Genomic DNA, 26,883 nt, shown 5'->3' on the forward strand with positions numbered 1-26,883 from the left:
ACAAATAAATTGTCAAGTTAAAACAATGGAAAGAAAACAAAAGAAATCAACAGCTTTCGAGCAAAAGATTAGAACCCAAACTGGGTTTTTTTCTTTCTCCAACTTAAATAAGACAGATTTTTTTATTCAGATGGTCCATGTTACGTTTTCAACACGCCTGAGCTGACTGGTAAAGCTTGTGCACCCTCTCCAGATGGACAGATTGGCTGGGAAATGACAGAGGAGGAGGATATAAAAAAGAAGAGAGATAGAACTTGTTGGATAAATGATTGTATATACTTTACTAGCTTATAGAATTTTTGTTTTTAGAAAAATCTGGAGGTTTTTTTTCTTTTCAAGTTGCATAATGAGCCTATCACGTCATGCTTGCCAGTGATTTCGATTAGTAATAGAAATACAATAGTACAGGCTAGTTAAGTGGCCTTGTCCTTCGGAGTGCAATAAGACTGGGTAAATGTGCCTTCTGTATGTAACATCTGTCTGGTAATGTCTGATTGGTCAAAGCACAATAAATAGTTTACAACTAGTGAGTACAGTTGAGATGCTAGAGTACTGTATATTCTGTGACGGCAGGAAGACAAGCTTGGTTAAAACACACAAAAGCACATCTAGAATTACACCACAGAAGTTTTCATTCATAACCAGATAGTGCAGAAAATCTTTTTTCTCTCATATATATATATATATATATATAGAAAAAGAGTCAAAGCAACATTCCATTTTTGTTCTCATTTCTTCTTTTTTTTTCAGTTTTTCTGTTTTCTTAGATGTTAAAAATGTCTGCAGCTTTGTGTGGCTGCATGTGTCGCTGCTAGAGGAAAAGAAACTCCTTTAATCAAAAATAAACCAATAGGTTAAATAAAAAATAGACACAATGCAAAAAATATTCCATGTTTTCAACCGAAACGTTTTGATTTCCGAGCGGTACAGAGAAGCCAAATATAACTGCAAATTTCTAATATGACTCAGCTGCAGCCTTTTGATGGTCATAGATTTGTTTTTGTTTTTTTAAAAACGTCAAGTCCTTTGAAGAAGCAGGTTTATCTAGAAGAGTTCGCTATAAAGGTCCTGATATCAGCCTTTGACTCGAGCCCTGACCCCAGGCCAGTGCTGAAGCACAGAGAAAAATAAGACGTAATCTTAACAAAAGAGAAGAAGCAGTGGATAAAAAGAATAAAATATCCCCCTCTGTCACAAAAAGGAGGCCTCTGTTTAGAAAAAAACCAAAGGCAAGCCACTCCAACTTGATCCCAACAATCATATAGAGTAATACTAAGATTCCACAATTACTATGTATCCCATTATATTTTGGTTTCTTTTTGTTGTTAAACCTCTAAAAATATCTACATTATTTGACAAGACAGCAGGCAAATTCCAGCACAGGGTTTTTCAGTAATAACACACCGAAACAGCTCTGGTCCATCTGAGCTTCGACTTCGCCTTCCTCCTTCTAGAAACCAGGAAGTTTATCTCTACGAGGTTGTAAACAAATTACATTCTCTTTAAGACATAAATAAGTCAAAGGTATTGGAGCCATTGAAGCAGGAACAAGGCAACATGCCAACAAACAAAGATAAACTCTCTCTAAATATATTTATATGTATTTAAATTTATAGAATATATCCCATAAATGCTATCATCATTATTATTATTTTGCATTCCTCTTTACGGACAGGTGCAAAACTGTTGTGCAAGTTGAGCCCTACCACCTCGATACACATTTCCGTTTATGGATGAAATAAATTTGTACAGTTGGGTACATGTTCATGCCACACAGAAGAGGGGACTTTGCAGGCCAGAAACTCAGAGATGCTGTCTTTAAAATCGCAGTCCACAGTGAGGCCTAGCCCATCAGAACCAAAGAACTCCAATAAAATTAAAAGCCTTTTAAATAAAACCTGGGTAATGTACATTCATGCAGGAGCAACAATAATAAGAACAATAATAATCAGAATCAGAATTAGAATAATAACAATATTTTTCAATTTAATTTAAACTATTATCAGTATTAACAATGTTTTTCGTTGAGGAGAGGAAGAGTGAGCAGAGTTTAAAGTCTGTCCTCTTGTGTGATTTTTACTCCTCAGCAGTCTCCCTCCTCATCGTCCTCCTCCCAGTGCCGCTAAAGACACCATTCGTACATATGCGCAGTCAGACCCACGCTTATACAGTACAAGTGTATTGTCGTACACACCACCGTGACTGCCGCTGTACTCATACAACCACAAAAGCAGGATGGCTGTGTAGGTTTTGTGGCTTTGTTGCGCTTTTTTGATTGTATGCTAGTTTGTTTTTTCTTTTCACCTTGACATATTACTTAGATTTTCTCTGCTTTGAAAGGAGCAGAGCGCTTCAAGGGCTCTAGGCTAAGGGAAAATGGTGGACATTTTCCCCCCAGGACTGTGTTGCCAGTAGGTAGCGGTTTGGGGGAGCTCGAAGTTGAGAATTGGGTGAAAATTTGGGGGTGAAGACTTGTATGGTTACAGTTAAAGGTCTGGAGGAATTGGAGGAGGTGTCCCGACAATGTGAGGAAACAACATTAGAGGTTAGAGCTGAGTTTAGGATCAGGGTTAGAGGCTTGTCTCCAAGCTGTGCAGAGGACTGGCAGGGCTGGAGGACGCAGCTGATTTACTGGTATCGATAGTGAGATTAATGCCACTGTCAATAGCGTTGTTGTTCTTGTTAGGGGACGAGGGCTGGCTTGAGTACTTCATCCTTCTACGAGCAGAATCATCGTCCGTGTCATCAATAAGGGGGATGTTGGGCGTGGAGTCTTCTATCCTAAACTCAGGGTGTGTCATGAAGTTGTGGATGGATGTTCTGGAGTCTGGTTTTTCCAGGCCTTCATACAGGGAGCTACGGAATGCATTCACAACTCGGATCTGACATGGAAAGGGACAAAACAAAACAAAAAAACAAGAAGAAAAATGGTAAGAGGTGATGCCGGAGACAATATCAAAGGGTTGGAGGTACCCTCGAGATGAAAGAAAAGGCGGGGGGGTGGGGGGGTGGGAGGGTTTGAAGAGAAAAGGGGCATAGAAGGAGGGATCCTCTCATTTGAGGATAAAGAGTTAAAGAAGGAGCAGAAGGTGGAGGAACAGCAAGGGAGAAGGCGACTGCAGCCTGTGTTCTGCTTTCACAAGATGACTACAGTCACAAGTCATTCAATTTTGGCGTGCACTAAGGAAAACTGTGAGGAACACAATCATAAAAAAACACAACAAAATCATACATTTCAAGAAAAACAAATACCAAAGCAACACGAATGCTCGTTGTAAGTATACGCTTTAGTCCAATGTGCTGTATACCTAGAAACAAGCCACGTTAATAAATGGAATGCTTACAGAAAATTTAAAGGAGAATATCACATGCAAGTTTGTAGAAATCTGGTGGACGAGGTCAGTAAGAAGGAAGGAGGTTAGATCTGAGAGATCCAATCAAGTGGTTTAAAAACTTCTGAAGATACCAGAACACTGTCTGGGACAATATCCACACAGACTCTGAGTGGGACACACAAACACACGAGTATAGCACACGGTGGGTATGGCATGGTCTCAAACAGGGCAATGGACAGTCAAGCCTGCATGAGGTTGGCTCAACACAAGCATCGCAGTGTAAAAACTCACAACAAAACAATAAAACCAAAAGCAAAACAGTGGCATTGAGACAACGAGCAAACACAGCAGGTTAAAATGTGACAAACACAGAAAATGAACAGGAGCTAAACACAAACTACATGCAACATGACAACAGGACAGTGAGGGAGTGGTGAACACCGGCACACAGAGTACAGACACTAAACACATGGAAGTGAATAATGAAAATAAGAGTTTTACTGTCAGACGTCTGACGGTCAAAGCATGTTCCTGAGTCCATGCACATCGACGTAAACACTCAAGTATAAGGTCCAAACAACTATGTGACAATTTATTGAGACTAAAAAGTAGCACAGTAGTCACAGACTATGTATGGCAAATTGCTGTTTTCATAAACCCTGTGTGCATCTTCAATTTATTTTGTAAAAACATCCTACTAACGTTCTACAAGAAACTAAATCAAGACAAAAATGTGAGGTATTTGAAAAAAAACTGCATCAGTATTGTTGCTGGGTTTTAATTGATAATTGGCTTTACATTTACATTATTAACTCAATTCTCGTTTAAAGTAGCTGAAACTAAAGAAATGAAAATAAATTGCTGTTGAATGTAGCAACATATCAATGCTTTTATGTATTTTGTGTTTACAGTTAATAAAACATTTAATTAAACATAAGAAACCTGTTTTCTCATTCTTCACAGGAGCAGTGAATACACTAAATGGACAAAAATACTGGGACAGGAAACCCATGCCTGTGAAGCTCCCGCTGCACAGTTTTTATGCTGATGTTAATCTGAGAGGAGTTTTGGAGCCCTGCAGTTACTGACTCAGCAGAGACTTGATAACCTTTACACATTATGCGCCTTCACTTGTCACCAGGCATGGCAATCTGCTGCCTGGAGTCCCAGGCCAGCAGGGGACCCCAAGGTCTGATCAACCTCAAACTACAGCAATGGTAATATGCAAGGTTTGCAATGCCAGTAGTTGAGACCTGACTTCCCTAAGGGGTCCTGCCCACCTTTACTCACTCCCATCGCAAGTGGCACACATCAGTCTGTTTAAACAAGCCAAATGTTAGGAAACCTTTTAGGAGTGAAAATAGACAGAAGAAGAAGAGGGGAAAAAGCAGGACAGTGGGGAATGAAGCAAACAATAATGGCTAATAAATATATTGCTCACTAGCTACAGTAAATGCTACTAGTCTAGCCTTAAATGTAGGGGAGAGACAGTCAAAATCATGAAGCTTCCGCTAACATGAAGTTATTTCTTCTCTTTACTTAGATGTTTAACATTAGCTAACTTAGCTAGCAGAGCAGCATAGTTAGGACACTGGCAATGGGCCTGTTTGCATAGCTAGCATGTTAAAGCAACACAGAAGCTAGCTACAGTATTAACAGTTTTTAACTTAGTCTTGGGCATTGTTGTCAAAATAAACATGGTTTCTGCCATAAGTAATGTTTTACTGTCATTTTATCGGACTATTGTTTGTGGCGGTGGAGTCAAATTATTTAAAACAAAGTGGCAGTAAATGCTGTTGGCGGGTCCTTCTGTGAATTTTTGTCTGGGGCCCCAAAAGAACAACAACCTTGTTCTGTAACTTTATGGTGAAAACAATCGAATTCAGTAATTACGAAATGTGGCCCAATACTTTTGTCCATGTAGTGTATTTGAAATTTAAACTCTGCCACAAACCTTAAGACTACAATATTCCTTCTAATTTTAAGATATTAGATTTATAAAGCTTTGAGAATAGTGCATATTATATGGCAAACATTCTGGTAGTGCTGCAGTAACTGTGGTGGAGTAGGTGTAAGGAGAGAAATGAAAATTAATAATAAACAGAAGCCTGTCTGGATGATTGCATGTGACAGGATGTCTGACAAGTAACACTGATGGGGTGTCAAAAAAAGGTGGGGGCTGATTTTACTTTGCTGCAGAGGATCTATGTCTGTAACTATGGTAACATGACAGTCAACTACACCAACAGTATGAAGCAACAAGACGGAATGAATTATTGGTACACTACTGCCTTATAGTGAGTACCCTGGCCCCGATTCCAGTTCGCACAACCTTCACATGGGATTTAATTTGATTTTCATAAAGCAGGTTGTTGTCAGTGAGGATGTGTGTGTCCATGTGTGCAAAAGAGAGTGAGAGAGACAGAAAGATGAAGGTGGGCAAATCATTAAATAACACAGACGCTTTTGACTAAAATACACACTCGCCTCAAAGTTTGCAATGTGGCAGTCAAATGTGAAAATATTTTAAGCCAAATATACCGCCGCTACCTGAATATTTTCTTGTCACTGCTGGTGATTCAGCTCAAAGGACATGTAGGAGGTAAAATTTGTTTTATGCCAAGCCAATGTGATTTGCCACAACAGCGTCACACTCCCAGGTAAAAAAACAAAACAAAAACAAAGTTAACACTGCAACTTATACTTGAATGTTCACCCAGTGACTTGGTGATTTGATTGGAATTAGTTCACATTAATGTCTATAAAGACATAAAAATGTGAGGTTTGGATGAGGGGATGATGGATGGAAGATGAGCAGAGGGAGACAAACTCACAACCTGAAATGTCACGCCGTGGGTATCACCCTTAGTCCTGCGCTCCTAGCACTCTGAGGAAACAAACACACATTCACCAATGAGAAGACAGTACACCCAACCATGGGACGAGATATCAAGATGAATTTGAAATCCAGCGTGAACAAGAAAAAGACAGAAGAAATAGAGAAAATGAAAACGCAAATAGCAAGAACGAAAGACAAAAAAAAAAAATCTTCAGAAATGCCAACCTCAAGATGGAGACTGTTGTTGTAAATTAAAAACAAATAAATCAATAAACTACAAAAAATAACTTTCTGCTCATGACAGGATGGCACCCCTGAAGCAAAGAGAGTGGAGAAGCAGACTGACAGAGTTCTGACTCACGGCCAGTAGTGGGAGGAGCAGTAGCAGCAGTAGTGCTTGTAGGAGAGGAAAGGGCATTGGACAAGGACACGTGACTAGGACTAGAAACATTGGTTACATCCTGGGTCTGGCTGGTGGTGGATGATTGGCGTCTCAGAGCCCCTGCCCCCTGAAAGGAGGTGCCACTCTTGAAGGTGTTGACTACTTCAATCTGTAGGAGAGCGGGACAGGAGAGGACAAATGGCTGCTCAGAGTGACACAGACCAAATGGTAACACAGGTTGATTGGTAGGGTGACTGGTGGTAGAGGGAGTATCTCAGTCATGACATGATGGAGGGCAGCTAAAAGTCAGGGTGTGGTGTCCCCACAGCAAAAACACTGAATCTGATCTAAAGAGCTGGTTCACCCAAATTACATGTGAGCTATAATGGTGGCCATGCAAATACTCTGGGTTCCCTTCAGATTTGTTGCGTGATGCTGATACAGAGCAACATTAAAAACATTTGATTAAAATTCAGGAGCTAATATTTATCTCTGGAAAAGAAACACAAATCATTTTCGTGTAAAATTTAAGAGAAGTAAGCGTGAGCAGTCTACAGTAGAAGAACTTTCTACAAAGCAAACATTTCATGTTCATTCTGATAGTGTTTCTTTTTTACCCAGAGTAACACTGATGTTGTTTGCATTATTGTTCTACGGTATTAGCACCACAGAACAAACTTGTATTCAGTACCTAAAATATAATATTACAAAACCTTGGGAAATTACAACTTTCTGCATGGCCAGATAGCATAAGAGGAAGATTGCCAAAAGCTTTGTTTCCCTTTAATTTGGGTGATCCCACCCTTTGACTTACTATCTGATGTAAACAAATTAAATTCACAGATGCAGCCATTCACATCATGCAGTGCATGTTGTTTTGTGACATCTTCACTGAAAAAGAAAGTTAAGATTTAGTTCAAATTGGGTTTCGTTTTTCTTTCTTTTGTTTAAATTCCTGACCAATGCATATACAGTTGTGATTAGAAGTTTATATGTACTCATCATGGGTGTCAATGTCATGGTAAATTGGGGCTTTAAATGATTTATTTGACCTGTTCTTTTTGCAGGGTAGAATGATTATGCAGAATTTACCACTTCAACCAACCTCCTCTCATCTGATGATGAAAGTTTGGCTCTTATTCCAGACCTTGGCAAATTGTACATATGTGCAATTAACTTGTACTGAGATAGAAATCTACAGTTGTCCTTCTTGGATCCTCAGTGAGTTCCTTGGTCTTTCATATTGTTCTGAATGTGAGTGTGACTGATCAGTCACGATCACTAATGAGAAGTTATTAAGCCTTAAAGTCAATTTAAAAGGCATTGTAGAACCTTAAGCAGACTTTATTAAAGTGTACATATATATTTGAGCTTAGATATGGATCAGAGAAAATACAAAATAAATTCAAACTTTTGCACCCAGTTATTGTTTCTTAAAGTCATTACAGACATTCGCTGTACAATCATTCAACCCTGGAAAAAGAACAGTTCAAAGCAATCATTAAAAGCTCCAAAGTACCATGACATTCATGCCCATGATGACTGTATGTAAACTTCTGACCACAGCTGACCACAATGACTCATTTTAATTTGATCATAACCAGCTTATTAATAAGGATTCTATACTTTAACACAAAACACTGTCATTTGCGTACAGCACAGATACTGTTCTGGCTGTAGTTTTTTAACTTGCTCTTGCGGATGTTAGGCAGCATCTGTCCACAGTACTACACCCAGGCCCATCAATAACACATCAGTGAGACGAAACCAGATCCAGCACACAAGCCGGACTGTCTGCAATATCACAGTGATACCGGTCTGCAGAGCTCACAAATGTGAAAACAGTTCAGTGGCTATATACTTGTATTTAACTCTTGGAGCCTCCACAGGTCCATGGCGGTGATCTAGGCAGTCCAGCGAGGCAAAATGGCATCTTTATGCTCCTGAGTAATTCATCTTGAGATAAAAGGACTTTAAAACTGTGACTGACTAACATGACCAACATATAAAATACAGTCTATCACTTCCTCATGGGCAATGCCTGAGGTGGAGAGACCTACACAAAACAGATCTTCTGAGAAACACAGACAAACAGTAAAAGAGAAGCTTTTTAGTAAATATTAGGGGCGACATATTTACCTTTTAGTGTTTTTATTATATAACTGGACAAAATTATTATATTACTGTTATGGAACTCAGCATATTATTGTGTAAAATTAAAGGGAATCTTAAACTGATTTTTAAACAAGTAACCATAAAGTCCACATGCTGTATCCATATATTAACTGGGATTGAACTGTCTCTGTTACTTGCCCTCACCTGAGTCTGAATGCGGTTGAGTCCTCTGAACCAGAGGATCTGTCCTCTCCTCAGCTCCCTCTCTGCGTGGTCGATCTCCTCATTTTCTTCATTAACATCCTCCTCTGGCAGCTCATCTTTCTGAGTTAACTGCCCTGCCCGCCGCAGGAAGCGCAGTCTGCTATTGGGTATGGTGGCTATCACCTAACCCGCAGAGAAGTAAAAGCACTAAGTGATGTACTTACTGTAGAGATGCACAGACAGGAAAATTGACCAAAAGACTTAGAAAGGGAAAACTTTGCCTATTACCTGTCCCCACACAAGCTCCCCCAGCCCGAGGAAAACACACCACATCCACTTTTCCAAGTCTAGAGGTTGACAGCTGAATGGCTTCCCTCCAAACTGCACAATCACGATCTATGCAAAGTATAAAGTACACAGAAAACTGAAAATTACCATTACTTATCTGAAAAAAAATATAATAATGAATAATTAAAATTAAAAATAACTGAGAAAAACAAGTAATTTCAGGAATTAATGCATCCACTTACCTGCACAGCAAACGTGCCAAAAACAATCGAGCAGAAGATGGGGTTCCTGAAGATACCGTCAAAAACATTCCTCTCTCCGTGGATTTTGCGGGCATTTATCTCATTAAACAGCTGCATCATGACAAAGGTGTTAAAGATGATGGTGTAGTGCTCAGAGGGTGGAGAGTGGAGAGGAGCATTGCGGCCACTGTCGATGTCAAAGATCTGCTCACCTGGAAGGAAAAGAAAGAGAGTCAGGGAGTCAGATTTATGCCATAGTCTTTAAATCTGTAATATCCTACATCGGTATAACAGAGCAAAATAACCGTGCGTACCAACAAAGAGCAGTGTAAAGATGATAATGAGCTGATAGACTCCATGTCCTAAGATGTTCTTTGTCATGGTGCTGGAGATGAGAGGCTTATTGCGACCGTATGGCTTCCTCTTAAGCAGAGACTCCGTGGGAGGCTCTGTCGCCAGAGCCAGGGATGCAAAAGTATCCATGATAAGGTTCACCCACAACATCTGCACTGCTTTCAAAGGAGAGTCCTAAAGAAAGGTGACAGTAACATGTATCAATAACAGAATAGAATAATAGAACTACAATATAACCAGGCATGAAACATAAGTGTATTTCTTGAAGTTGTAAGCACTTATCATCTTTCGAATTACTGATTAGGCAACAGTAAACCAACTTGGATGAAATTCCATTTCATCACCATCAACTGTGTTAAAAATGACCATGATAGCGGGCTGGTATTACTTTGCAATCTTTTTCATCCTTCTGACCTGTGTGATGCAGGCACCAGTGAAAGCCACAATGACAGCTACAACATTGACAGTAAGCTGGAACTGAAGAAACTTGGAGATGCTGTCGTAGACATTTCGGCCCCACATAACTGCTTTCACGATGCTGCTGAAGTTGTCGTCGGTGAGAATGATATCTGATGCTTCCTTGGCCACATCTGTACCAGCAATACCCTGGAAGAATGATGACAAGCTGCAGTGAGAAAGAAACTGGAGTTTTCTATTTCACAGCTGCTCTCCTTCTAACTTCATCACACTGCAGTATTCCTCAGCCTACCACGTTAAAAATAACGTTGAAGCATATAATCAACTCTGCAGTCAACTGGACAATGCTGGACCCTGTAGATGAGTCACTGTTGTGTTTAATAATAATACCAGCTACCTAAGGAGTCAGTGTGCATGTAATCAGGTAAAGCGCAGACTGTAGGAGGGACTCTCTTTCTGTATTATGTTATATTTTGAAGGAGAAGCACGAGCAGCACCTTCTAGGCAGTGGCTGGATTTGGACAAGGATGCCCTTATTAGTGAAAGTGTGGAGTGAATACTTATGCGGACATCTTTTTAAACATGTCTCATTAAATGAATTAATGTGCGTGATTAGGTTGAAATCTGAGCCCAAACCAATCTCCTTCAATCAGATTTCCTGCTTAAGCACAGAAGCTGAAATACTTTTTTACAGTATCTTACAGGACCACAGTGTAGAAGGAGAGCTGCAACTCATGTTACATAAGACCTATTAAAATATATATATATATGGTTTTTGCTATAACGTTTTTAACAAGCTGAACAAGCTTCTGGAGAATAACTGCGTTAATAATGAAATCCACTAGGGGGAGCTCCTTATCCACGCAGCCAGAGTGAGAGCGCCTGAGAAGAATTCTTAAACACTGCAGAGGTGAAAAAGACATCTGCAGATGTTGACTGAGATCAGTCTCACAAGAATGCAAGATAAGGCACGAACAAACAGCCAAACAAAACAGGAAAGAAGGGCTGCTTACCATGGCAAATCCAACGTCAGCTTTCTTTAGAGCAGGCCCATCATTGGTCCCATCTCCAGTCACAGCCACCACCTGCCTCTGGTCTGCCATAGTGCTGTCAATAATGCCTGCAATAAAGAGATAAACAAAGCAGCATAGGAAGAAGTGCATATACACATAAAGCACAAAGACTCAAGAAACAAGGAAAGGCAACAGTAATGATCTCTGTCTAAGTCAGAGCAAAAAGTGTGCAACCAATTCACCTTTGACGAGTGTGTGTTTGTCGGTTGGGGATGATCTAGCCAGTACTCGGAGTTTAGGCCAAACTTTATCGATACGCTCCTGTTCCACCTGCACACACACACATAGACACACACAAACACAAATTGAAAGAGAGGAACAAGAGCAACACTTTTGCTTATTTTTCCTTAACCTCTGCAACTCTCTTCCATGAGTGGCTCACTTTTTACCTCCTCTCACACTGACAGTATTTGCTGTACCTCTCCTTTCTCGTTGCGGATCCTCCTGTTGAACTCTTTGCCATCGATGCACAGGAAGTCCTCTCCTGGGTGGATGATACCACACTTGATGGCTATGGCTCGGGCTGTGTTTATATTGTCTCCTGTCACCATACGCACTGTGATGCCTGCACGCTGGCACTTCTGAATAGCATCAGGGACCTAAAATAGGGAGACACATGAACAATCATTCAGTACAACAGAAATATGTAAAAAGGAAAGCATATTTCACCTATTATTTAAAGCTGCACTAACCAAATTTAACCAATTAATACTAAGACTGAGCATAATGTAGCCAGCTTTTACTGTGCGGAGGTCTGGCAAACCTTTTATTTCAAGGAAGCCTTCTGATATACCCAGTAGTAGAAGGAGCTGCATTTCTGACCACTGGATGAATTAAATTAAGATTTTCACTTTTTCTCTGGTTTTCTCTGGTTTTGTTCTCCACCAACTCCTGAGGGAATTTTAAATTCCATTTGCCATCTGGTGGCACATGCACAGTTTTCAGAGCTTCAGTATTTGAGTAGTGTTTATAAATGAAAAAACAATCTTGCAGTTATTCACAAAACACAAACACATGCAAGCAAGTAAATCAAAGCCCCATTATTATTAAGTTCTCCAGATAGTATTGCAATAAATTAATTATGACTACTCATATATGGATATGAATCTGTAGTTGAAGCATCTAGCAAAAGAGTAGTAATTCAGAAACACATATTTCTCCTTGCAAAGGTCAGTGTGGGCGAGCTCTGCTCTCCAAACCCACACATAAACAATTGTGCTCATGTACCATAATAACAACTTGCATCAGTTTACACATACATGCAGGCAAGTAATTCTTTCTGCCTTCACACATAAAAAACATAAAACATGGATCCATCATTGAAATGTGCGCTTGCATCATGCATTAAACTGCCAAATCGAACTGCTTATGCATGCAAGCATAGAGAAGTTTGTTTTTACAAAGTATGGCTATACAGCGGAGGAGTGCAGGTCTTTAATAAGCTGGAGGTTAAAATAAAAACAGATAGGATTTTTTCGCCTACTTAGAACTACATAACTTTTGCGCAGCAGCTGCTACATGCAAAAATGATTATCTAAATATGAAAACCTACAACAGTCAAACAAGTGAATTTATTTCATTTAATTCGATATTTGAAGAAGAACAATATTTGCTTCAGTCACAACAAAACCATCTTTAACCTATATCAGCCTGTCATTTCATCAATTACACAAAATAAAATAGCCAACTAATACGTATACCAGTTAATACTCTGAAGAGGTCAACGAAGTTAAATATTCTTCAAATGTAAACAGAAAAAAGAAAAAGAAAAAGTAATATGTAGTAATGTGATTTTTAGAAGTTAAACAAGCTCATGCTCTATATTATCCAGATATTGACTCATTGTTATCAAGATATCAGGTTCCCGTTTGGCTCGTCTGTCATCCCTGGTATTTAGTTAAACCTTTCATTTCTCTTGGACTCGTACTGCTCAAGATGACTGCTCACTTGAAACTAGGAGGTGAAGAAAAGACTGGAGGTTTATTAAAAATACAATCTGGTCCATCAGAGGAAGAAAGTAGGAGTCTAGTAGGTGAGACTGGGAAACAAGCACCTCGTGCCTCTTATATGGATCTGGTTACACTCTCATTTTCTACCATTTCTCTCTACCATTCCTACCCATCATCCTCCTGCCTTCTGTCATCCTTCTGACAGAAATCTGATTTTGAACATTTCTCAGTCTCTCATTCCCTCCACTATTCTCTCTCGTCTCTCTGGGGCCGTTCTCAGAGAGCATCCACTTATTAAACGAACATTGCATTACAGAGGAAGAAATTAGAGACTAATAAACAAACCAAAACCATGTTTACTAGTCTGTTTGACCCTTTTAAAATAATGGAATGTCATCTAATTTCCAGTATTAACCAGTTTTAGCAAAGAGCCTGGAAAGTTTTTACTGGATTGCAGCAGTTTTCTGTGCACTGCTTCTCAACTGGGTTATTGAAAATGACAGATACCGAGTGACCTCTAGGGTTGAGTAGAGAGAGAAATCTGCAAACTTTCACTGCGAAGGGCTATGTTAACACAGTATATATGGGTGGCATAGTGGTGGTGTGGTTAGGAAGAAGGTTCCTGCTTCAAACTGAGACCCTCCTGTGCAGAGCTTGCTTATTTTCCTTGTGCATCCATGGGTTTCCATTAAGTACTCTGGCTTCCACCCACAGTTCAAAGACGTGCACATCAGGTTAACACGTAAGTCTAAATTGGCCATGGATGTAAAACAGTTTATGGGATGGATGCAGTGGATAACCTCTACAATAATAAGTCTATAATAACTCCAGGTTTTGTATTCGTGTCTTTTCCCTAACTCCTCCTAGACACATCGATCAATCTGGATGAAAGTATAACAAACTGTCTAAGGTGGCAGGGTTATCAATTTCTATTATTCAATAGCTTTATTGAATTTGTGTTTAGGGAATACTAATAATTTTCAGGAATTATTTTATAACATTCAAATTCTTACAAATTATATGTGTGTAGCAGCTGATCTCAAAACGAACAACATAATTGTAACTATGTTATGTGTACATTTGTTTGATGTTTATGACACTATATTGACAGCTTATATATTGATATAATTTTGAAAAAAAGAATAAGAGCAGGGTTTTGCTAGTATATGCTCAGAATATGACTTCTAGTTAAAGCACTTTGAGTGGACAGTAACAACATAAAAACACTATGTAAATGTGGCCACACTACATATTCATTTTACTGTACAGTATGTTCAGCATTAAATATTTGATTTCTTTTGTATTTATTCATCTGAACACTATAATTTTCCCCAAATTGCAAAAAACCTTCCATAATGTTGCAATACAAGAGGGGATTCTCAGTTAATATATCTCAGCTTTGGAGAGAAAGATAGAGACATCACAATGACAGAAAGAGAGTTGCAGAAAATGCGAAAGGAAAAGGAGTCATCAAAAAGAGGAACATCACCACAGACAGAGGTGGAGAGGAGAAAACATGTTGGGTTGGGGCTGAATGAGCAATGCTGTTCTAGAAAGAGCAGGAGGATGGAAACAAGATGAAAGGAAGCAGTTGAATAATCCAGTAGTCAGTTAATTTTCCTGCTTCCTTCTCCCTGCACTGGAGCTGTGAAGCGAGGTCAGCTTTCCTACTGTACACAGATACCTCTTTCTTCCAATTATAATACACTCTATTCCTTCATGTGAAATTTATCATTAAAAACTGTACCCCTGAAGAAATTGCTTTATGATGAATCACTTATTGCATTGAACATTTCTGTTTGTTTCAACGGATGATTTTACAAAAGTGATCAGAAGAAATAAGCTGGTCTCATCTAAGAATTGATTTGGTGTTTAAAATTCAAATTAATACTTTGATCCTCATCTATACAATAAACCTTTATGTAAAGAGACACTGCTTCAAAGTAACAGCGAGGACATACCACTGGTTATGACACAGCTGCTGAAAGCTGGTATTGTAAACCATTTGTTCGACATCCCCCTCCTCTCAGTCCATTACTAAAATATCTCTCCTACCTCTGGCCTGACGGGATCCTCTATTCCGACAACACAGATGGCTGTGAGGTCATTCAGGATGTTGTTCTCATCATCCCAGTTGGGCTCAGGATTGCTGGAAAAGTCACGATACGCCACACAGATGGTCCTCAAGCCATCACACGCCATGGGCTCAATCACTTTCTTCACCATCTCATCCTTGTCTCGTGGACGGAAAACCCTTGGCTCACCCACCTCGTTTTGGATATGGCTGCATCTGCAAACAAGGGTGTGGCGTAGGTCGTGAGGGTCATTTTAAATTATATACTGTAACATTGGTATTGTCTGTGTTTTTAGTGCTTGGAAATGAGCCAGCATTTAAAAAAGAACAAAATATATAGTCAAATCTCTCAGCCTGGCATTACTGCTTTGCTTAAATGAATACTGGTGAATCAAAAAAGGATGCACTGAGAACTGCAATGCTGTGCAAAAGAAAAGACATAGGGACTAATATGCCTTTTGTGGCAGGATACCACAATATTAAAAAAAAGAAAGTGCATTGGGGTACACACTGTAGAGAGCTCAAATGGAGGACAAACAATTTCCTCTAAAAGATTTTTAAAAAACAGCTAACACATTTCCTAAATAACTAAAGTACTGTAGCCAAAAGATAATTACATTTGATCAAGACTAAACTGATTTGCTAAACAAGTTAAATATATCAACAGACAAACTGAAAACAAACAGGTGTACTGGCATACAGCCAAATACAAATGCTGTACATCATTTACGGAAAAGCAACTGAACCATAATTAATGCAAACGTCCTTTTAGGACCTGTCAGCTTGACAAAAATGTGAATTTAACCTTTCATACATTGTATTATTGAATCTCTGTTTATATTAACTGTAACACCTATAATGTAGAAACATAAAAAATACTATTGAATTCAAGTCATTTTATGACTTTTTATTTAAAAAAAATATTTATTTAATATTTATTTATTTAAAGTCATAAAATGACTTTAATGTTAATGCTGATCAAATGCTCTTAATTAACTGCACTTGATTAAAAAGTTGTCTGGAGCATTGAGGTGCGTGTTAAACACATCTGCAATGATCTTTAAGAAGCACAGATTTATGCTTCCTTAGCAAGAAGAATCTGGATTAAACATTAATCTGGGAAAGACTACAAGCCTATTTCCAAACAATTTTTACTCCATTATTTTACAATGATAAAGATTTGGGGTGGGGGATCAGATCCAAGATGAGACCATGCAATGCTGCAAATAGAATTTCACATTTCTCCTTCTGCATCTCAGGTTTTTCTCAAAACCACTCACTGTAACGTTACTGTAACGCCCTGCAAAATGACATGATTGTAAGACATACTGCTAGAAACTTACACTGAATGTAGTGTAAATCTGCAGAGCACCTTATTAAATTATATAACTGCAACTTCCAGGTTATTTTAAACCATTAAACCAGACTCACTTTTTGAGTACAATCTCAGAGGCTCCCTTGCTGTACATCCGGAAGCTACCGTCAGGCAGCTTTATGACAGTGCTCATCGACTTCCTGACAGAGTTGAAGGTATAGACTTTGTAAAGCTTCTCCTCTGGGATCTGGTTTCTTATTGGCTGGTAATCCCGCTTCAGGTCCAAAACTAGTCCCAGCAGGCCACACTCTGTCTTGTTGCCCACCTGCTTCGGCAGACCGCCTTCCTTATCTGGGGGCTGTAAAATGAGGGACAGGAAAAAAAAGATTTAAATGTGTTCAGTTATATTTTTAGTCTAATATTAAGTAGGCATGCTAAAAAAGAAGTCCTAAGGTTTTACGCATCAGGAAATAATAAAAATAAACTGGTCTTTAGCAAGTTTTACAATTAGATAAATGCAACCGCAGATGAACAACAAAACATGACATGTTACACCTTTCACTACTTAACAAAAACTAAGCCAAAATAAAGAATCAGTGATGTGAATAACTAAATACACACTTACTGCTTCCATAGGAACTAAGAGGAAGTCAACAAGCAGCAGCCACCAGGTGCTGCTGATCAAATGCTCTTAATTAACTGCACTTGATTAAAAAGTAGTCTGGAGCATTGAGGTGCGTGTTAAACACATCTGCAATGATCTTTAAGAAGCACAGATTTATGCTTCCTTAGCAAGAAGAATCTGGATTAAACATTAATCTGGGAAAGACTACAAGCCTATTTCCAAACAATTTTTACTCCATTATTTTACAATGAGAAAGATTTGGGGTGGGGGATCAGATCCAAGATGAGACCATGCAATGCTGCAAAAAAAAAACCAAAAAGCTACATCTTAATGCTGAAGTTCATAACAATACAATTAAAAAAAGACTGAAGTGAATTATGACTTGTTTTGGAAGATCTTCCAGGTTTGGAAGGTCTTTTTTTTCCAAAAAGAACCTAGACGCAATTGCATCTGAACAAATCACACGACTTCTGGAACAATATACTTTGGACAGATGAGCCCAAAATGAAGATATGTGGCCATAATGCACAGTGCCACTTTTGGAGAAATCCAAACACAGCATATCGCCATAAATATATGATACAAGCTGTCAAGCATGGTGGTGGCGGGCTGATGATTTGGTGTTTTGCAGCCACCAGACCTGCACACTTTGTAGCCCCTGAATGAATCATGAAAGGTTTCTAGTCAATTATAAGGCCATTTTCCAGACAGCTAAAGCCTGACTGAAAGTGAGTCATAAAAGAGGACAATGACGACAGAATGACGGCAGTGATACCTTAAGAGAGCTGTGCACAAACAAATGTCTGCAAATGTCAATACAAGTTGAAGGTACTGAGTCATGGGATGTACTCAGTTTTTCACAGAACTCCATGACATCAGAGAATTTACCCTCTTTTTTTTCCATGACTGTACATATGGCTTTACTTTTTTTTTTTTTATCTATCTGTAATTGTTATTCACTTAACTGCAACTTAAGATAATTTTACAACATTGTTACACATATTGTTTCTACCTAATCCAACACTTCGACTTTTAAATGTTCTTAGTTTGCGTTTCCTCATAGGGTAAATGAAAATAATCCTGCCACAGAGAGTAAGTTTTCAGTGTAATATATTTCATACACTCATGTGATCTATTCACTGAATGAGATTCTCTCTCCTTCAGCTCAGTGCGACCAGTGTAATGCTTGAAATAGCTGCTGGTGATAATTAACCAGCTAGCAGGTGAAAGGGTCACTTTGTGTGGGAGGGCAGAAGATGAGATAGATGGAATCAGGTTTAGATCGTCTTATTTCAGGCACACAGCTCAACCCTGTGAAATCTGTAATTGTATACTTGGAACCATGTATTGCTCTGGTTCAGTGAACATGTCAGTGGATAGACATAGCACGTAATATCATTTTCTACCTAACATATGCAAGTATGGTTGGAAATGTGTTGTGATAGGCTCATAAGTACTCTGTGTTTTAGGTGTGCATCCAGTGTTTTGGGTTTATTAGCAGCCATTAGGAGTCATTTCTATTGCCAGTTGTGTGTGTGTAAGTTTGTGTGTGATACAGTATCTGTGCAGGTGGCTACAGTACATGTGTGCCACCATGTACACACTCACGCTACAAGCAAGAGTGCGAATGTTTGTGCATGTGGTCAGCTTGTCAAAGGCCCAGCGTTGCCATGGTAACATTGGGCAAAAGAACAAGAAGAACACGAAGAGACTTGGGAAAAGAGAGGGTGCACTCTCGACCACTTGGGGATTCTTACTCCTTGGCTCCATTCCTCTTTCATGATTTTCCCTCATTTCATGTCACACATATCCTCAAATCCTTCTGCGTTTCCTTCTTCATCTTTTCCCAGCCCCCATTCATTAACATTTCCAGAGCTTTTTTCTATTTAGGAAGAAATAACGCATGTACAGAAACTACATGTCACTATGACAGGATAAATCTCACTATAGTCAATATCTTAGTAAGTAAAGGGCCAAACAACGCATGAAAAAACAAAGGAAGAGCATTCCAGTCCAAAGTCACAGAACCTCAGGGACCTGTCAGGGACATATGAGTGCAGACGCCCTCTGGTGTAACCTGGTGCCTGTCCATGAAAAGCTCTCCATGTCAGTAAAAGAATCTTAAACTGCACTCTGAAATAAACCGGAAGCCAGTGCAGCTGCGTCAAAATTTGAGTCACACGTGGAAACTCTGAGGATTTTATCAGAAGTCTGTCAGCAACATACTGAACAACCATTCTAGGGAGGTTTTGGTAAGACTTGTGTATAGTGCACCGCAGTAATCCAATCGCAATGAAACAAAAGCATGAATCTTACAGAGACTCATATGTTCAGACACATCTCAGGAGCGATCCCTGCTGTTATTATTCATAACACGCCTCTTCAAATCTGTACATCCTCTCAACCCTATTTACATTTGACTAAAATATAAAAACATAAAACTAAATTAAAAAGCTGTTAACCTTCACTCTTAAAAAAATAGTGTGCTCAGATAATGTTAGGAAATAATGAAAAATGACTATTTACTGTATCACTGATTTTCTAGAAAGAAGTCAGACAAATAGATTATCATAGTAGTTGCAACTCATTTTTTAAATTTTACTTTATTTCGCTGTTTCAATTGACTAAGAAAAAAAGTAAAGGTAAATAATAATTTTGTGGTAATAAATTATATTGGCTGTATACATGTTGAAAAACACAGTTAATCATATCTGGGAATACAGTTCATTTTGGATCCCTATTAGCTGGCACTGAGCTGACAGCTAGTCTCCCCGGAATTTTTGCTACATAGTACCTACAGTATGTTTGACACCTACACTCACTGCTACAGAACAGCTTGTCGGGTACACTGTCTTCTTACACGCACGCACACACAGCAGCATGTAGCAACCGCATTGAAAATAATGCTTCTACCTTGGTTGCTTGATCAGCAGACACCTTCAGCTTGAGCTATTTGCTCCAAAATAGATTGACTGCAGGCTGTTCTGCGTTAAACAAGCCTGCGGCCGGGATTAGATTTCAAAGGACAGCTTGGCATTTTGACGATTTGTATTTGCCTTTATTGCTGTTTTCTTCACTTGGTCTTTGTCACAGCGTGTTCATAAAGATTCTGTGTTGGCACTATAGTTAATAACGTTGACGATGCACTCCATTTAAAGCTGTCCACATGCTAACGAGGCTTTGATAGAATTCTGATTAACTGCTTTGATATCCTTTTTAAGGTTAATGATGCACAAAAGGCCTAAGAAGAGAAAAGTATGTGGAGTGAAAATACTTGGAGGGCACTTTCCTCGTTTCACCAGTTCTTCCTTATGTGAAACAGCATGGTGGTGCTGCGAAATAGCACCGGTGACTCCCAGCAAGAAGGTCCTGAGTTTCAATCCACCAACTGGGGTCTGACTCAGGATACTCTGTTTTCTCCCACAATCCAAAGATATGCATGTTAGATTAACTGGTGATTTGAAATTGGTGTAAATGTGACCTGGGCAGGCTGCAGCCCAACCACAACCCTGAATTGGATATGTTAATGGATTTCCTTATCTAAACAGAAGTCTAAATAAAGAGGTTGATTTGCAGGTTTTGAAATAATTTAAGGTAAATTTGTGATTTTAGGCTAAACAACTGACTAGAATTTACCTTTATCACATCAAATGCTTTTAAAAAATTTATGCCACTGCCGCTATCAGAATTGGTACTAAAATGATTACCAAAATCAATTTTTTTGTTTCTGTAACGGTTAACCCACCAGCACGTGCAAGCCTTTTAATCAACACACAAAAACACATTATTATTGTTTGATTAAGATGCCAAATTACAGTCATTTACTTGCATATAAAAAATGGCTGAATAAATTTCTGACTTCTTGTGCCAGCTCAAATTTGGGTATAAAAAATGTGAATTCAGTCATTTTCAGTTTTTGACAGATTTTTAAAACATTTGTGTTGTCTCGTTTTTATGGCAGGGGTCCTAATAAATTTGTTAAGCACTGTATCTGCTATCAATATTTGCTTTAGAGGCTCATATTTTGAGCTCAATATTTCTGACCTTCTTGACTATCGAATATTGGATATTGATTAATTCAGGCTGAGGCATTTTTTTTACTTATCCTTGCAGCTGTTGAGAGCCAGTGGACCCAGCTGAAAAAGTCGTCTAAAATCTCATTAATCATTAAAACCCAATCAGAAGACTGGCCCATCCTCACCTAGTAATTTGACATATCTGGTTTTTATCTAGCTGTATGTCTCACAGACACAGACAAGAGCATAAATACTTTATACAGAGTTTATGGTAAATAACAGAATTAATGCCTTTTTCTAATGACCAATGATTACATCAGGAAGACACTGCCTGTCATTGGCAAATGAGGAGATGGAACAAATGGCCTCATCTGCCCTGTCTGCTAAGTGTTTGGGAGAATAGGCTCCCAGCCAGAAGACCAAATCAAGTTAAACCTCTAAAATGAAAATGACTGAACAAAATGACCAAAATGAGAAACGCACAGTGTATAAAAAATAAATGGTAATTTTTAGATCAACTAAATCATACAGAAAACAGTCACTACTCCATTTAAATGTTGTGTAATGGCTGCCTTCATAGTCCATCCACCCATCCATCCATCAATCCAAATACAGCATATTAGAGCAGTAAATACTTAACCATGTTTGTTAATTTAAATGACAGCTATTTCAACTTCAGCTTAGCTACTGGCACAACTCCTGTTCCAGCAGAAGAGTATTGCGGAGAATAAAAGGAATTTACAGCTACCTCAATAACAAAACAAGACAGCAGGAAAAGCAGTGAGTAAACAGATAATAAACAGAAGACAGCCACAAACACCGCTGCCTTGTATTCTCAGAGATTCCGCAGAGGTTTAGCTTGACGTCGGTTTCTACGAACAAGGACGCTTTCTGGCATGGGATGCCCAGTGTTGGCATGACGAGACAACTGTTGGCACACCCTGGCCTGGACATGGCTAACGACCAGCTGCCCTCTCCCTAGTCCTTGGGTGTTCCTGCAGGCAAGGACATATGCCAGAGGGAGTGCTGGCAACTTTACTTCCTTTTCCACCTGGGGCTCTCCTTAATCCAGCCCTCCTGCTCCTTCCAACTCCCTTATCATGCTCTCTCTGCAATCTTTTCCTACTTTAGTTACACCGCCTTTATTTCACCGAACCCCCATTTTTTATTCACACTCTAGTCCTATCCTGCTTTGTTGTTTTGGATGACTTTCTGTCCTCATCTTCAGCTGTCCCAGTCTCTTACAAGGTGCTCCACCTCCTCAGCCCACGCCTCTTTTTTTCTTTTCTCTTTGCATGTAGGAGTAGATGATATCTTTGCTCGCTGCATGACTCTAACAGCCAACTGGGCTAAGGCCTGGAGGAGTGCTGGGGGGGCAGTAACACAGTCTTCCAGGGCATGATGAGGACACTTGTCACGCGAGTGTCTTTTCTCTTGTGTTTCCCTTTCTTTTTCCATCCTGATTTGCATGTATCCTTACTTTGCATTTCACTGCCTCTTCTCTACATATTGAATCCCCCTCTCTCCATATCCGTTTCTCCGTCTCATTATATTCTTTACTTGCCTCTCTACTGCAGATTTCTGACTACTGCAAAGGCACAAGGCAGTCATAATACACAGAATCAGCATCTAGTAAATATACTTTACTACTGACCCTACACCCACCACCAATACTAATAAAACCGATACTACTACAACTAATAATAATAAGAATGAACAGTGTGCCTTCTTCCACAGTCTCTTTTGTCCTCTCTTCCTCCCCTTACCCAGAACCAGTTGTCGCAGATGGCTGCCCCTCCCTAAACCTGGTTCTTAACAGTTTCTTCCTGTTAAAAGGGAGTTTTCCTTCCCACTGTCGCCAAGTACTTGCTCATTGGGGAACATCTGATTGTTTGGGTTTTCTCTGCATTATTGTAGGGTCTTTACCTTACAATATGAAGTGCCTTGAGGTGATGGCTGTTGCGATTTGGTGCTATATAAATAAAATTGAATTGAATATTAACAGGTAATTGTGCCCTGAAATTTGCCTTGACATAGTTTGATATCTGTTGATGCACATGCAATCATGTGTTTCAATCATGTGTTTCTCAGACTGATAACATTCCAAATATGGACTCTTGTATTACCCCGGGCATTGGCTTTGATGAGTGATTGGCAGTTTATTAATTAGATTGTTTCAGTCGAATCACTGGCAAAATTCTTCGTCAACATGCTGTAACAAATACAAAAAAATATTCATGATTCACACGGGATATCTGGCCGTCTTTTTGGCAAGTAAACCGTGCTATGTTGTTGTTGTTACTGCTATATATTATACAACAATTACTATACAAATTGATGCAACTTGATAAAATATCATTGGTTTTACTGCAATTTGCCTTACGTTTGACTCTTCTAAGTATTCAATTGATGCTGCTCTCCTAAAAACTAAAATTAAATATATTATGTAAAGTGACATAGAACTACAGTGCCATGCCAGTGAAACATCAAAACACTGTCATTCTAATGTGATGACAAATCCCGTCACTGTCATCTCAGCAGCACTGTCAAGTAAATGCTGAGAAGAGAAGAGAAGAGAAGAGAAGAGAAGAGAAGAGAAGAGAAGAGAAGAGAAGTCTGTTGGCCATAGTTGTGCTGTGTATCTGTCTTCTCAGTTTCCCAAAATATTCCAAACATAAGAGGCTGGGTGCTTCAAGCTAAAGACATCCAAAATACTCTCCCTTCCTTTTGCGCAAACAAGCATGCAAGCATGCAATGTCCAGATGACACAAGTACTGTGAGCAACAGCTAATTATATCAAGATATCACCACTTACTAGAGAACAAGAAGAAGAAAGTTCATTTTAATTACAAACTGTTTGTTGTAGAGCAACAAGTAGACATAAACTGAATATTGTTTTTCTAAAATCTACAAATCAGCAGACACATTCTGTTGAATAAATTTATAGGAACATTGCCAACCCTTTTACGTGACATTTGTTCTCCAACATATACTTCAGAGTTTTATTTCTGTCCTCTTTTTGTTTGTACGGGAGCATTATCTACCTCTCTTGTCCCTGACCGGAATAATGACCTGAGCAGGTGGTTGAAGCTACATGAAACTGAGCTCCCAGGACACTCACACAACCATGCTAAACACACACCACTGTGCTGCGCGAATAAACACCTGTGATCTCAATACCTCCTACAATGTCACTATCCCTGAAATGACAGATGTGTGTGTCATATATATGTATGCCCCTTCACAAGTGTCTACACACAGCCTTCCTGTACATTACAGACTATGTTAATATTTCAAACACCTAATGAAAAACTAAAAGAACAAAAGGTAAAGGACAAAAAGAAAATTCCAGTCCTTTGCAGATATTGCCACTAGGGATGATGCATGTTCTTGGAAATGACGTTTGTGTATTGATGTCATTGCCCGCAAGAGACATCCAAGGCAACCAAGATGTATTTACAGTATGCATTAATGAATACTTTGAAAACACGAATGCAAGCCAGATCAATGAGCATGTGCGACTGTCCGTGTGCAGGGTTTCATTGTGTAAGTGCGTACGAACTTCCTCCCTTGAGTAAGAGGCTTTTCCACTTTATACAGCAATCTGTATGTGCTGACAGACGAACCAGAGCTATACCAGTGGCTGTATTATGACGCCAGAGAGGCAATAGGGGGACTGATATGAGTATCAAAGCCTGCCTCTTTGCCTTTGTGTGGTGGCCATCAAAGACTTCCATAGCTATCCTGGCTTCCCACAGGATTGGCCTCTTATATAAGAACACACCAGCCAGCATACTGCAGGCCTGGAGTGGTGCTGAGGGAGTGGGGGCGGCTGGGGGAGGCAAAGAAAGATGGACTAAATATTCCTCAGAAAAGCTTCCTGCTGTATCTTGCTTTGTGAATTCACTTCATTCCTTAATTACATTGTACTTCACACCATACTTTATCTTTCCTTTTATTCATTCTCAAATAACACAACATATGTTATTTTTATACTATTTATATGTTATGTTATATTCTGTACTATAATTGTACATTTATATACCGTGCATTTATCTAAGTCTACATAAAGATATAGATGTATAAATGTAGTCTTAGCTACAGTAAGTTGTAGGCAGACAGACGATCCTGTATTTACACAAGCTGGCAAGTTACGAACTTAAAGGTATGTAAGTTAGTATCATTAAGTTTGATTTGTCTTTCAATGCGTGAGGTAACGTCTTGCGAATGAAAAGATCTGGAAAGAAGTAAATGTACTGCTTAATCCCCAGCGTATAAGCTGTGCTCTGCCAGTGCTTAATTCCATTGAGCTAAGCAGCTATAGAAGTACAATAGCCTGATCTAATGCTGCAAAGCATTTCTCCAGATTTTTCTAAGGGATAACATCTTGTAACTGTGGTACATCTTAGTAGAAATATGCTGTGGGAAAAGGAAACTAAGTCAACCTCACTCTCATTGTTTACTACTGTATGTGACAAGAAATATTCACCCGCATTTGAAGACTTGCTGTTTCCCCCCCTCTTAGTTACTGTGACAGGATTGAGGTCTCAGTCTGCTCTTAAGTTGGTTTGTTTTTTTGTCTGGTCTGCCTGCTTTGGCCTTTCTTGCCCATTTACTGTACTGTAATTTGCATGACCCACTAGTGCATCTTCCACAATGTATCAAGTATACTCATCCTAAATTGTAGTTATATGCAAAGCTATGAGAAAATATGCAATCCTCTCATGTGAGGGCTTTTAATTAATCATGTTTTTTTTCAGAGTGGTAATCACAAGTCTAGCAAATATTGACAGGTTTGGACTAATTTACCTCATCAGTTTGTGCTGAAAGAAAACAAACCGTAATCTGTTCAGAACACACAGTATTAAACTGGAACCACAAGAATGTCCTGTTCCTATGTAATTGAAAGCTTTTCTAAAACTAAAGCTCCATTACATTTGACAGTGATTATAAAAAAACACACACACACACAAACAAACAGTTAACAATGTCAAAAACTTTACAGTGCTTAAAACTGGAAATGACCTGATTTTGATTCAGTCTAACTCAGTCTCAAGCCTGCTTAGATTACGCTTAAGTGGTCTTAATTACAACACAGGTTTGGGTCCTGATCAAATGCACTATCATTATTTGGTATTTGAGAAGTGGAGTTAATGTGGAAATGTAATACTTACTGAGCAAATCAAAGGACCATTTATATACTGAGTGCAGATTGAAATGCAGCCTGTGGCTGTGACAAAAAAGAAATATTCATTTGCCATTTGCACACGAGTGACATCTCATTCTTACTCTGTAGGATTTAATATAATGTTGGCCCACCCTTTGCTGCTATAACAACTTCAACTCTTCTGGGAAGGATTTCCACAAGGTTTCAGAGTGCATTTATGGGAATTTTTGATCATTTTTCCAGAAGAGCATTTGTGAGGTCAGACAGTGATGTTGGATAAGAAGGCCTGGCTCGCTGTCTCAAATCCCAAAGGTGCTTTATGGGGTTGAGGTCAAGACTTTGCGCTGGCCAAACTTGCTCCTCTATGTCTTTATGGACCTTGCTTTGTGCACTGGTGTTGAAACAGGAAGGGACCTTCCTCAAACTGTTCCCAATAATAAGTTGGAGGATGAAATTGTCCAAAATATCTTGGTATGCTGAAACTTTAA

At 39.1% G+C, this 26,883-nt stretch overlaps 1 protein-coding gene across 9 annotated transcripts in view; it reads right to left on the bottom strand.

Moving 5' to 3' along the window:
* Nucleotides 1-26,883, bottom strand: part of atp2b2 (ATPase plasma membrane Ca2+ transporting 2) — a 92,198-nt gene continuing 65,315 nt past the window's right edge. For 6 of the 9 annotated variants that reach the window (XM_005724667.1, XM_005724668.1, XM_013908618.1 and 3 more), the window contains 11 exons: nt 16,704-16,945; nt 15,254-15,488; nt 11,669-11,848; nt 11,432-11,519; nt 11,190-11,296; nt 10,174-10,365; nt 9,720-9,933; nt 9,406-9,617; nt 9,164-9,271; nt 8,876-9,058; nt 1-2,882 (listed from right to left, as the gene is read on the bottom strand). In XM_005724667.1, the coding sequence (XP_005724724.1) occupies nt 2,571-2,882; nt 8,876-9,058; nt 9,164-9,271; nt 9,406-9,617; nt 9,720-9,933; nt 10,174-10,365; nt 11,190-11,296; nt 11,432-11,519; nt 11,669-11,848; nt 15,254-15,488; nt 16,704-16,945 (2,073 nt within the window). In that variant the 3' untranslated portion in view covers nt 1-2,570. Of the gene's footprint in view, nt 2,883-6,172; nt 6,223-6,535; nt 6,726-8,875; nt 9,059-9,163; nt 9,272-9,405; nt 9,618-9,719; nt 9,934-10,173; nt 10,366-11,189; nt 11,297-11,431; nt 11,520-11,668; nt 11,849-15,253; nt 15,489-16,703; nt 16,946-26,883 lie in introns of all 9 variants that reach the window. The other 3 variants (XM_013908623.1, XM_013908621.1, XM_013908620.1) reach the window with 3 other exon arrangements.

The sequence above is a fragment of the Pundamilia nyererei genome, unplaced genomic scaffold, assembly GCF_000239375.1.
Source record: "Pundamilia nyererei isolate P.nyererei 1_Seehausen unplaced genomic scaffold, PunNye1.0 scaffold00012, whole genome shotgun sequence".
Classification (NCBI taxonomy): Eukaryota; Metazoa; Chordata; class Actinopteri; order Cichliformes; family Cichlidae; genus Pundamilia; species Pundamilia nyererei.